This window comes from Humulus lupulus, chromosome 2, assembly GCF_963169125.1.
Source record: "Humulus lupulus chromosome 2, drHumLupu1.1, whole genome shotgun sequence".
NCBI lineage: Eukaryota > Viridiplantae > Streptophyta > Magnoliopsida > Rosales > Cannabaceae > Humulus > Humulus lupulus.
The window spans coordinates 289,796,210-289,810,729 of NC_084794.1; the positions used below are offsets into that span (position 1 = coordinate 289,796,210).

General features: G+C 35.7%; 1 protein-coding gene across 1 annotated transcript; it reads left to right on the forward strand.

Moving 5' to 3' along the window:
• Positions 1–764: 764 nt before the first annotated feature.
• On the forward strand, positions 765–2,010 carry LOC133815660 (uncharacterized). The gene is made up of 2 exons (XM_062248472.1): positions 765–1,338; positions 1,451–2,010. The coding sequence occupies exons 1-2, from the start codon at positions 765–767 to the stop codon at positions 2,008–2,010; spliced, it is 1,134 nt and encodes a 377-aa protein (XP_062104456.1).
• The last annotated feature ends 12,510 nt before the right edge of the window (positions 2,011–14,520 follow it).

Sequence of the window (14,520 nt, forward strand, 5' to 3'; positions counted from 1 at the left end):
GGAACTGACTTCACTGCCTTCAAAGTATCCAAATCAGTAGACCAAGGCTTCACTATCACTGGTTTCCTGTCAAAATGTAGCACCCCAGCTTCCAAAACCAGATTTCTAGTGATTTCATCACGAAAATTAACAAGTGTGAACCCATTATTCAACCTAGCAATTCTCTCAATGCCAAGCTTACCCCAAATTCTTTTGATAAAACCTTCGAAAACAACAAACGGCGGGTTAGCCCCAAGAACCTGACATACCACCGCTGAACTCCAGAATAAAATTTCAGTTTGGACCTCATCCAAATCAACTTGAGCAATTCGTTGGACCTCTTGAACAATTGGTTCCTCGAATCTATGTCTTGCCCCTCCTTGATTAGGAAGCAATGCTCTGAACTGAGACCATTTATCCCTTGCTTGGCTTTGAAAATTACCTGCATTTTCAGTCATTTCCTCATCTACATCGCCTACTTTCCAACTGCCTACAGGCGTTCCTTCAACGTCAAAAGGACCTTGAAATCCAGATTCAGGGAACTCTAACATCGAATCAGTGAAAACTACTTCCATCTCCTCCGGAATAGCTTCCTCGGCATCAGACTGCTGACCTCCAACCGCCTAAACCACTGAAGTTACAGCCACCGTCGATTTAGCAGCTGGCTTTGGGTTGCTTTTCTTGCGTCTCGCCATGGAGAAACCAGAGAGCACTTAGTCGCCACTTTTTAGTGACTTTGTCTTTGGGTTTCGATCTTGGTAGATAAAGTAACGAAAGACAGATCTATGATGCAATTTGCTAGAGTTTTGGTGGAGACTGAACTTTCGGAGGACCTCCCTAAATCGGTTCAATTTCTCAATGAGAAAGGGCAGTTAATAGAGCAATTTCTGGAGTTTGAGTGGCTTCCTACCCAATGTAGGGGATGTAAAGTTTATGGACACACTGAAAGAATGTGTAACAAGAAACCAGTGGAGGTTTGGAGGGAAAAAACCAGAGTTAGGGAGGAGGAGGACAGGCAAGACCCTATGAATCAGCCGATTGTTGTAGAGACCAATGAGGCAGTGATCCCTGAGACTGGTCCTGTTGTTGCAGTGAATGAGAATGAGGTAACTGAGACCCCTACTGGGAGTAATAAGGAGTTGGACAAGCCCAAGGAGAATTCAAAATCTGTTCCTGAACCGCCTGTTGTAAACCAGGCTCGGACACCAATTGAAGGAGGTATTTCGGACTGGGTTACCCCTAAACGAGTTGGTGGGAATAAGAAGGCTGTCCATAGGGCTAAGAACACTTTGAAGAATTCCTATAGTGCTTTGCAAGATAAGGTTGTGGAGGTGGCAAATTTGGGATTAACATCAACAAGTTTGTTACATGGAGAATCACAACATTCTTAGTTGGAATGTTAAAGGTATTAATAAGGGGGAGAAACAGAAATTTCTGAGCTCCTTTTGTTTTGTTAATAAAATTGGTTTAGGTGCCTTGTTGGAGACCAAACTTCGGGGTGAAAAGATTAAGAAGATTATGCATTCTTTTTTCAGTGGCTGGGAGTTTTTTTCTGGTTCAGTTTCTGAAGGTAGAATATTGCTTGTTTGGCAGCAAAACTTGGTATCTGTAGATGTTCTGAAGGAAACAGACCAATTACTTCATGTTTATGTCAGGAGTATAAAGACTAATAAATTGTTTTGTGTGACGTTTGTTTATGGTAGAAATTCTATTGAGGAAAGAGTGGCCCTTTGGAGAGATTTGACTAATCTGAGTTTTCCAACTGCTACGTGGCTGCTAACTGGAGATTTTAATGCTGCTTTTGAGAGTGCGGACAGAGTGGGTGGTCGTGCGATATCATCCCTTGAATTAGCTGATGCTCAAAATTGGAGGGCCTTGGGGTTAGTTGACGAATTGCGTGCTAGAGGGTCTCATTTTACTTGGACGAATAAACAGATGAATGAAGACAGAATATTCTCAAGATTGGATAGAGTTTTCAAGAATGAAGATTGGTTGGACATTTTCCCTCATTCTGAGGCTGTTTTCAACTAGGAACTACACTCAGACCATTGCTACTGTATTATTAAACCAGAAATTTCTGTCAACTGTGTTGTTAAGCTTTTCAGGTTATTCAATATGTGGACTAAACATGATCATTTTAAATCTACTGTTATGCAGATCTGGTGTAGGCCAATGCGAGGGACTGGGCTGGTTCGCATATGTAAAACACTGAGCAGACTTCAATTGGTGCTTCAGAGGTTTAATAGACATATTATGGGGGATGTTGCCCAGAACTATTTAGTGGCTAAGGAGAAGTTTCAAGCTGCCCAGCTATCCTTGCAGGGTGACCCTCATTCGATTAGTCTTCAAAGACTCGAAGCTCCAGCTGGTGATTCGCTTGAATACCATGCCAAAATTTATGAGAGTTTCTTGAGACAGAAAAGTAAAGTGGACTGGCTGCGGTTTGGCGATGACAACACGGCTTATTTTCACGCTTGTTTAAAGCAAAGGAGAGCCTCTAATTGCATCATGTCTGTTGTTAATGAATCTGGTCAGAGTATTGAGAATTTTGATGCTGTAGTTGATCATTTTGTGAATCATTTCCAGAAAATCATGGGAAGCAAGAGCATGGCCTCTAGATCTATTCAGAAATCATGTTTTGAACTCGGTCATAAATTGACCCTGGATCAGAAAATTAGCTTAGTAAAGCCATTTTCTACTAAGGAAGTGAAAGAAGCATTTTTCAGCATTAACTCGATTAAAAGTTCGGGGCCAGGTGGGTTTGGCTCGGGCTTTTTTAAAGCTCTTTGGAGTGATTTAATGACTGAAATCTCAGCAGCTATTCTGGATCTCTTTGAGTGTGGTGTGCTGCAAGAGGAAATTAATAAAGCTACTATTTCCTTAATCCCTAAAATTGAGACTCCTTCTCGGACAGCGGATTATCGGCGTATTGCTTGTTGTAATTCTATTTACAAATGCATTTCTAAGATGCTTTGTAGTAGATTGGCTTCGGTGCTTCCTAGTCTTGTCAATCAAAATCAAGGAGCCTTTGTTAAAAACATATTATTGGCGCATAATATTCTTATTCTTCAGGATATTATAAAAGGCTATAAGAGGAAAAACATTTCTCCTAGGTGTGTTTTGAAGATTGATTTGAGCAAAGCCTATGATATGTTAGATTGGAATTTTTTGGAGGATATTCTCACTGAGTTTTGTTTTCCGGCTAAATTCATCAAGTGGGTCATGGCTTGCTTGAAGGATCCAACCTATCTAATCCTTATGAATGGAAAGGTTCAAGGGGAATTTAGAGGTCGGAAGGGGCTAAGGCAAGGGGACCCTATCTCTCCTTTATTATTTGTTTTAGCCATGGAATACTGTACCCATTTATTTAAGCAAGCTTCCATGGACAAGGGGTACCGGTTTCATCCTAAATGTAAGCACCTTAAAATTGTCAATCTCTGTTTCGTAGATGACTTGATCATTTTTTGCAAGGGAGTTCACAATTTGGTTCAGATTATAAGGGAAAGTTTTAATGATTTCTGTTGTGCTTCTGGTTTGACTGCCAACAAGGATAAATCTCAGGTTTACTTTGGTGGTGTGGCTGAAAAAGAGACTCAAAAATTGCTTGAGGGGCTCCAATTCACTGAAGGTCATTTCCCCCTAAAATACTTGGGAGTTCCTCTTCGAACAACAAGATGGAAGGCTGGTGACTGCTCTCTTATTATCAAAAAGATCCAGTCCAAATTACATACTTTGGCGAGTCGGCATCTTTCTTTTGCGGGGAGGGCACAACTAATCAACTCGGTGCTGTTGAGTATTCGAACTTTTTGGATAAGTATCTTCATCCTCCCTAAGAGCGTCACCAAGGAGGTAGATCAGCTGTGCAGGAATTTCCTTTGGGGAGTTAGGGACGATAACGTTCAGCGAAGTAAAATGCACTTTACTGCCTGGGATCAGGTTTGTCTGCCTAAATGCATGGGTGGTCTTGGCTTCAAGGATAGTTGTACTTGGAATTTAGTGCTTCTGGCCAAATATGTTTGGGCAGTTTCTTCTAAGCGTGATACTCTGTGGGTTAAGTGGGTGGATTCTATATACTTAAAGGGGCAGGATTTTTGGCTTTATAGAGTTCCTCAAGATGTGAGCTGGTATTGGAAAAGATTATCTAAGCTTAGAGATATCTTCCCTGTTCATAGACTTGATGAGGAAGTCCATCATAGCAAGCTCTGTCTGAATATTCTGTATCACAGGCTCATTAACAAAGACAGAGTCTTCTATGCGAATGTGGTGTGGAACTCCTTAACAGTGCCATATTCATTTTATGGCAGGCTACATTGGGCCATCTATTGACTCGCGATAATCTCAGTCGTTGTCACTTGGAGCTTCCTTCTGTGCTATGTCCGGTGTGTGAAGTGGAGCAAGAGTCTCACTCCCATCTGTTTTTTGAGTGCCATTTTTCTCGGCAGGTCAGGTCCCAGGTGGAGAGTTGGCTGGGTAAGGGTATTTGGCCGCTTCATTTTGCTGGGTGGTGTTCTTGGATGGCTGGTAAGCCGAAGGGTCTGAAGCAATCTATGTTGGCTGCTACCTTAGCAGCTTCAATTGTATTTTTAAGTTTAGTTCCTTTTCTGTGGGCTTTGTTCCTAAGTTGATCAAATACTTTGTGAGGAGTAGGCTTCTTTATCATTCTAAGAAGCATATTGTAATGACCCACTACTCTAGACTTTTGGACCATTAATGAAACTATACATACAAATCCTTAATAAAACTTACATTTGTGAAAATACCATATCTTTATCGGGAACTTGTAAAAACCAATGTTAAAACTTACATAAATTTAAGTTAGGATATGGGATCCCATTGTTTTAAAAAGAAAACATATCTTAATTGAAATGAAAAGAAATTACATAAATAGTGCGGAAAGATACATGTAAACCATAACTAAAAGACTGCATCCTCGAAATCGAACTCTCGACTCCTTGAATCCATTCATCACTGATACACATTCCCCAAGCATCCATGAACCTTACCGCCACTATAGCTATTTTCCTGCACATATAAACAAAAAGGAATGCGCCTAATGCCCAGCAAGGAAAATCTAACACATAGTTCATATACATAATTTCATAAGAAGCATAAGAACATAACACTACATAACGTAACATAACATAACATAACATAACACTTATATCATACACTTGCTATAATGGCCATTATTACTTGGGGTCCCATAGACTAAACAAGTCATATGCCCATGAGATTAATGGGGTCCTACTAGCTAAGTAGGTCATATGCCCATAATCTATTTGGGGTCTTGTTAGTCATATGGGTCATATGCCCAAGCCTACAACATACATATCATAACACATATCATCATAACATAAGAAACATAAGATAACGTATAAGACATATAACATATGCATTTCTATCCTATTTTCCTTACCAAAGTTACCGGGATATGTGGACAGCGTTGGAACTTTGGAACACTCCTAATAACCATTATGAAAAAGAGTGAGTTTAATGAAGAAAAAGAGATGAAAAGGAATGGGAAGACTAAACCATTGAGACACATACTTACCAAAACTTATGTGCTCAAGAACTTAGATTTCCTAACCAAAATAAAGATTAACGTTAGAGGCTGAGTAGAAGATTATGAGACCTTAAAAGAACAAATATCAGAATTGAACTAGAGTTTTAGGTTACCTTGAAGACTTGTAAGACCAATCTACACCTCAAACTGAAATACTCTAAAACCTTACTTCCCAAAGTGTTTGATAAGCTTATGATGATCAAGCTTATGATTCCCAAACCCAGGTATTTATACTCTCACACCCACTTAGCACTTGTAGCCTCTGAACTTAGAGCAAAAGATGAATAATGGCTGGGTACTAGGTCCTATTTATAGAGTTTAGGAATGAAAGGATCTTTATTTTACTTGAATAAAAATAATAGCTTTTTAGGTGAAAATAATTTGAATAATCGTTCAGCAGAGACTGAAGACTCGTTCAAAAAGATGCTGGACTTATCAAGAAGTTGAATGGCTGAATGGAAAATGAATTCAAAACATTTCAAAATACACTGAAGGAGGCGATATATCGCCTGGGCCAGTATGCCCGAGGCAGTCGTGCATCGTCTCGTGTTTTCCGTATCTACGTGCTGCGATATATCGCCCCCTATAGCTGTGATATATCGGCACACGCTGATTAATTAAACATGAAATTACACATTTTTAGCTAAGTTTGAATGGAGTAAACAACCATGACCAAGCCCCTCAACGTATTCAAAGCTGCTGACTGACCTTATAGCATTCAAACTTTACTCCTTATTAAATTTAATCCTCAAAATACTTAATTCTTAATCACTCATTCATAACATGTGCTTAAAATCCTATTGGTCCTTGTCTAAACCTTATAGTATAATAAATATTATCCTTAATATCAGTCATATAATCAAACCTTAGGTTAACATTAATATTCTTAAACTATAGGTTAAACTTAGAAAATCTATAAGTACTACTATGATTGTCCAAATAATTCCCGGTCTGAACCAAAAATCCACAGTTACAAAGATAATACTATACATACTATAATACTACTAAATAATTAGCTAAGTAAAGTTCTTGGACTCTACACATATTAGGACAAAGGATCTAGCTTTTTTTGATAGAGTGGTTCAGATGTAAGGCTTTGTGTTTGTAAGTTGTTTGTAGTGTTTGTACTTGGTTGGTTTGTTCTCAATATATTTTCCTTTTCATCAAAAAAAAAAAAAAGAAAGAAAACATAGCCCCCATTGAACACAGCATCATGATCTTCCAAATATTGGAATCTTATAATGAAAACTCCATGAGACAGAGCTCCAATTTTGTCAATCCCCTTTGATTTCCAAATACGCCGAGCAAAACAATCCATCACTGAAACTGGAGGATTCGCACCTAACACATAGCAAACAATAGAGGAATCCCAAAATAAAACCTCCTCCTCAATATCCTCCATACTTATTTTAACTCCCTTCCTATGTTGCCCACCCTCGGATCTAGTGCCAGCAAATTTGGCACTCAAATTTTGCACAATATTACCAGAACATAGGATAGGGGGCGAAGGATTCATACCTCGAGTTATCTCCTGAGCACATCTATGTGTAGCCATAAGAAAATTCGAAAAGTCATTTCTGATTTCTTATTGTTGCTTCAAAATCCTCAAAGTAGATTTTGGGGAAAACACTTCAGAACAACGCTGCATAACATCTTCATTTTCATTTGCAATTCTCATTAGTGTTTCTTGAGCTAAGCAAGATTCAGAATTAGCCCTAGATTCATCAGTAACATCTAAGGGCTCAATTCCAAGAACGACAACCATCGATTTCGTCCTTTGAACATTCGCCGTAGATGTAGGACTTCTTTTCTTACGCTTCTTAGTAGTCGATCTAGGCTTCCCCTGAACCTGAACCTTCGTCTTCTCCATGGCACCAGCTCACAAGCTGAGAGAGAATTTTCGCTTTTTAAACCTTACTAAGGAAACAAATTAAGATTCAAACAAACTAAAAAAAAAAAGAAACACATTCCTATAGTTAATATCATACTAAAATAAAACTAGAAAAATTAAGTGAAAATTTAACCAAACTAAATTTATGTCTCAACTAAAACAAATAACACATTATATCTCAACTCAACAACATAAATTGTATTCATCACTATGCCCAAAACAACCTAATGCACATATAATTTATATATAAAAAAATATAATATCAATATACATACAAAATGTGAAGAAAAAAATTGATATTTTTACTCCACTTCTAACAAAACCACCACCAACAACCTTATCTCCACCACCACCGTCATTGCAGCCAGCCGGAGAACCCCCCCTCTCTCAAACACGAAATACTTCTTAATGACACCTTAAACCATAGAGGAAAATAGGGACCGAAAATATTTACAAATCAAAGATAATAATCAATAACAACCATAAAAATGAAGATATAAATCAATTTTAATCACAAAACATCATTAGAACTAACTTGGGGCATTGTTATCCTCTACTTGAAACGAAGAAAATGGAAAATGGATTGAATGGGGATTGATTTTGCACTGGTTCGAATATTGGTATATATACCCACGGTAGTGAGGATTATAACTTATCCTCGCTAATGCCAAAAACAAACCATGTAATGTTACGTCAAAATTTCGCTACAAGTTTCGAGATCCTGCCAACATTTTGCGCCTCCTTTTTAGCGAGGATATAAAAATCCTCGCTAATAAGCCCAGCAATAGTGAGGATTTATGTCTCCTCGCTAATGGAGTCCTCGGTAAAAACACAATTTGTTGTAGTGATTTTATTGTGGTTAAATTTTTAATGACCTATATAGAGTTTTAACAAATTATCAATATATAAATTTCTAATTTTAGATTTTGATTTTGAAAAGTAAAATTATATTTCTAAATATAAAAAAAATATTTATTGATAGAATAATTATGTGATTACCTGTATAATTGTGAAACGTAACAAAAAATATGGAACAATAATTCAATACCTTAGTTTATTCTGTTATTTGAAGAAACTATGAACATTAAACATGGAAATAATCTACCATGAGAAAATGATACCGAAAGAGAAAATAAAAGAAATTTCATCAATTCGTATCTTTTAATATAATATAATATATAGATGGCTTCTATGATTTTGTTTTTTTTTTTTTTGTCAAAAGCAATAAAGAAGGAAATTATTCTCTTTATTTAATTGGAATTATTTTATATTGTAATCAGTTTTTCTTTGAATGATGATCCTTACATATACGTGGCAATTTAGAATTGACAATATAAGATTAGAAACTTAAATAAAAAAAACGTTATACAAAAAACTTAAATAGTAAAATGAAAAGATAATACATAAAATTTAATTGTAAAAAACTCTATTCATACACTTTGATAGAAAATTTTATTTTTAGTTACTAATTAACATTTATTATAAAATAATAATTGGTGGTAAAAATATTTAAGTTATTGAGTTTGTAGTGTAACAAGGCGGGGTCTGGAATTTTGTAATGAATATTATTTTGATAAATAATATATATTTTGGAATCATACATTTCATGTTGTTAGAGTTAGTCAATGCGTGAAAAATAGGGGTGTTCATAAAACCATCCACACCGCACCGCAATTTGCGGTTTAGAACCCTTCGCGGTGCGGTTGCAGTTTGTATTTTTGCCAAACCGCGCAATGTAGTGCGGTTTGCGGTTTTAAATTTTATAAATGCAGTTCAAACCACACCACACCGCATCATTATATATATTAACTATTTTATATATATATATATATATATATTTTTCAATTTTACTACATTTAAAGTTAATGCATAAATATTTATATAGTATAATATAATATACACAATATCTAGAAAGAAATATAATATTTCATAGGATGCTAACACATATTCTACTTCAATCTAAGGATATTCCTCCTTAATTAAAATAATATTTAATTTTTATTACATTTTTATTTGTTATTAGTTTGTTATATTTTTATTGTTTTGCTTAAAGTTTATTAGCTTGTTGTACATTTAATTAATTTGTTAAACACTCTATGGTTATGAGATTTATTATGAGTCTTTCTTAATTATAATATTTAATTGTTAAATTATTTTGCGATAGGTATAAACCGCCAAAACCGCACCACACCGCATTTTTGCAGTGCGGATTATGCGGTTTGAGATCTATGCGGTGCGGGTTGCGTTTTGAAAAATTGTTCAAACCGCATGTACGGTGTGGTCAAAAAAATTAGAGAAAAACCGCACCAACCGCACCACGAACACCCCTAGTGAAAAATGCAGTTTGCGGTAAGCCAAGATTTTCGGTCTTATGCCAAACAAAAATTTCTTTTAATCGGGTTAAATCTCGGATAATTAAGTGAAAATTAATAATTATGATAAAAATATTATTTTTTACATAAGAATAAATTGTGGTTGTCATTTTTAAAGGTTTAAACCCTTGGAAAACCCTAATCTTACTTTTTGAAGGAAAATACTTTTTAAGCATATTAATGGAAATTAACTAGTAAATAAATCCACAAATTTACATATGGATGGCATATCAATTTTTTTTATATGAGTATAGTTTGTTTGTTTGATTCTTGCTCGAGCCGAATGTTGAAAAATTATCATGTCCGGTTCTTTCGGGGGACATGGATCGAGAATAATTCACCTATCCTAATAACAAAAACAAAAAAAAACCTGACTTGAACAATCCTATATTAAGAGCTAAATTGGCTAAAGGGATGAGTTATAATTATTACGGAGAACTCGCATGGCCCATTAATCCTTTATATATATTTTTCTAGTAGTAATTTTAGGTAGTCACTACTACAAAAAGGGCATTTGCATCAGTTTCTAACTACGACAATTGAGCTTTTGCATCAGTTTTATATGTGACACGGAATCCCATGACGCAAATACTACATTAAAAAAAAATGCTACGCAAATACTGCCCCAGCTCCCAGCCAGCCACTCTATGCAACCCCTGCCCCCAGCCACCCTCTCGACCCCCGCGACCCCAGCCACTTCCATGACTCCAGCCACCCCCCACGGCCTCGACGACCACCGCGACCACCACAAAGAGCCTCCTACAAAACGAAACCCAAACAGAGAGAAAAAAAGAAACAAACCCCAACCCCCCCCATCAAGAATAAAAAATCTACAAAAAAAAACCATGTATAAGGTTCATAAACATAGTATAATCATCAATTCAACCTTGAATATAAAAAAAATGAAAAAAAAAAACTTACCAAAATGGGCCAAGAAAGTCGGAGGCGCCGCTAGTATGGAGGGTTTTCGAATAGAGAATTTTTTTAGAAGTTTTTAGGTCAAATGGAAATTGGGGATGATGTTGTATTATTGGGGTCTAACAACTTCTGCATCAGTGCCTAACTAACGTTAACGGAAGGTTTGCGTCAGTGCCCCACTGACGTAAACCTTACGTTAGCGTCAGTTAGGCACTGACGCTAATGTCCGCATTAACAGCGTCATATTTCCACTGATGCAAATTTTCCCCATTAACGTCGTCAATGTTAGTACTGACGCAAATTCCCTTGCATTTGTTGCAGTACACAACTGATACAAATGCTTAATCTCGGTTAACGGCGTTAGTTAACTGCGTTGACTGATGCATTTGACACAGAAGGGGCATTTTGGTGTAGTGACTATTGCATGTAACATAGGTTTAGCGGTTCTAGAACCATCATTGATTGGCAAACTTGCGGATCCATTTGCAAATCCTTTGGAGATATTGCCTTAATGGTATTTCTTTCCTGTATTGCAAATACTTCGAACATTACCAAAAAAATTATTGGGTGTTCTTTTAATGGTTTTAGTACCGGCGAGATTATTAACTGTACCCTTTTTGGAGAATGTTAATAAATTCTAAAACTCATTTCGTCTTTCAGTGGCAATAACCGTCTTTTTGATTGGTACGGTAGTAGCCCTTTCGTTGGGTATTGGAGCAACATTACCTATTTGGGAAAATTTAAATAATTGTGATAAATTTAAATAATGGTGTCACATTTATCCTATTATTTAATTAAACCCTAAGTTATTTAACTTACCCAAAATAGGATAAAATTAGTGCTTTAGTGGCACCAATATACCACCTTTGGGAACAACTAGCTACTTTAGGCATAATTGGGAAATTAAGTTTGAAATAAAAATTAGTAGCGGTAGCTTATAACAAAGAAACTTGTAGGACAGCCCTCACACAATATATTGTGTTGGATGAGTTGCAATTTAGACATGTCGAGGGTGAAGTGTTCAAAATAGTTGTCAAAACACTCCAACCTAGGTTTGAGATCCCTTCTCGAATGACTGTTGCTAGAGATGTATTGAACACTACAACAAATCTGAAATTTACCTACATATTTGTTACCTACATATATTTATTGTTAGCTAAAGATATCTTTTACCTACGCTTATTTATTGTAACCGATTATTAGTAGGCAATTCTTATAGATATGGTGCAAGGATATAAAAAATAACATTACCTACCATTAGTATTGGTAGGTAATGAGTTTACCTATGAATAAGTTTGGAGGGAGATTTTTTTATCACTACCACTTATTTTTCCCTCCAGTTTTAACATAAATTATAATTTTCTTAAGTGGTGATGTGTTTGCTAAGGTGTATTAAATAAACTGGCATGTCAAATGAGAGATACATGTGGATGTACATGTGGCACTAACAATATTATTTATTTATTTAAAAAATTAATATTTAATTTTTTTTATTTAAGGTTTATAATTTATAAACCTAATACATCTATCTCTCTAACCCTATCGTCACGTCGCACATCTCTTCATTCTCTAGCCCTAACCCTCTTGTCTTTTCTCTTCAGCAACACTCTCATCTCTCCTCTATTCCATATGAGATGGTTGATCTGCCATCTACTGCTGCTACTCCTCACTCGGCTTAATCCATTCATTTTGTAATCCTACATCCTCTACTACAATCTCTCTGTTCAATCGGGTTGTTGCTTCCTCTCTTTGTGTTTCTTCAGTCTTCATTCTGTGAAACCCAAAAAAGTGGTTTCTGCCTCCCTCCGATGAGCACTCTTAGCTACTGCCACCGCCTCCAAATCTGAATATTTGCCTCCATTGTCAAGTTTTCTTAGCCCCTATTGTCGCCTCCATCTTTGAATCGCTGACTCCCTTCTCTGAATCTTTGAATCTCCGTCTCAGCCCCTGAAACGACTTCTTAAATGAATGGTTGTTATCCTTTGTTTTATTTTATCCTAGTTGTGATTGTTAATTGATTTTGACAGGGGCACCATATATTGAGATTTTTATTTGGTTTTGACAGGGGTGCCATATTTAGATTGTTATCATTTTGCTTGCTTGGGTGGTATGAAATTTTTGATACACTTAGCTATGTCTTTGTGAGTTTCAGATTGTTGGCTCGGTGGTTTGGTGGCTTTAAGTTTCGTATTGTCGATTGGTTGCCTTTGAGGAATACTGTTATGATTCATTTTGATTAAATCCCCAATATTCTGAAGGATTAATGATGATGCATTGTTATGAGGCCCTTTGATTGTTATTTGCAATGTGTATTAGTATATGACTTAGATTTAATATGGTTTAGGTGTTTAGTATTTGCAATGTGTGTTTAGTCTTTAATTGTGTTCTTTTTTCTAATATGGTTTATGTATTTCATTGGTTTAATCAGCTTTATTTGTGTCATATTTCTTAGGCTTTGAGTTGTGATTCATTGTTTTTGTTTAAAGACTTTGGCTATATGGGGGAGACATTGTAGACATTTAATGTCTCCCCCTAGGGGAGACGTTGTTGCAGGAGCCATCTAAAGTGGCCATATGACGTCTCCCATGGGGAGACTTTGTAGACTTTCAACGTCTCCCCCTGGGAGACGTCATAGGGTGTATGTGTACAACCTATGACGTCTCCCAGAGGGAGACGTTGAAAGTCTACAAAGTCTCCCCATGGGAGACGTCATAGGTACCTACAACATCTCCCATGGGGAGACTTTGTAGACTTTCAACGTCTCCCCCTGGGAGACGTCATTGGTTTTTGTAATTTTTTTTAAAAAATAATTAAATAATTATTTTCAGTATATTAATTAATAGAATTAAATATATTAATATTTTTTTTGAAATAGAATTAAATATATTAATAAAAAAATCTAAATTATATGCAAATTTAAATTGTAAATTTTCATTAATAAAATTGAAATGTGTATGTAATATGTTTTTGCTAGCTAAATATACAAAATTGTAATATTTGTTGTTAAACATACAAAATTAACAAATATTACTCTAGCTAGCTAGACATATGGTAAGAAATAAAATGTAAAAAAAAACCTAATATGTGGGACGATGACCTTCAATTATCGGTAGCATATGGTTCGCCCAATGTTGTCGCAGTTCATTAATATGTGCTGGTGTATATGGCGTAGTGTTTAGCTACAAAAAAATACAAAGTAAAATATATTAGTTAATTATTATTTAATTATATATACTTTAATAAATAAATAAATTGTTAACTATGTCTATGAAAAATTAAACTAAAAAAAAAATACTAAATAAGCATACGAAAAATTGGGCAGCATTTCCCCTATATTAGTAACTTAATCATCTGTCAATCTAATCAAATCCAATCGAATAAGCACAACACAATACAAATATAATAATAGAATAATAAAATACATAATTCTAGACAAAATCGAGCAGCATTTCCCCTATAATAGTGATCTAACCATCTGTGAACAACAAGTCAAAAAATTCAAATAACACACAATAAGTTTCTTCCTTATAGCTCCGCAGCACACAAACAAATTTTCCAGAACCTACTTCACTAAAACACACAGTTCTCAACCTTCTGTTATCACCGAAACACACAATTTTAATCTCAGAACCTACCTCACTATGGATGAATATTTAAGATATTTAAACCCCTCTAACAAAAGTTTAATAATACTAAAACAAGAAAGAAGACAGTGTATGTACCACTTGCAATTAATAGTCCTTGCTAACAAATTTACTTCACTTTGCAAAGAGCGCACTTTGCTATTAAATTCACAA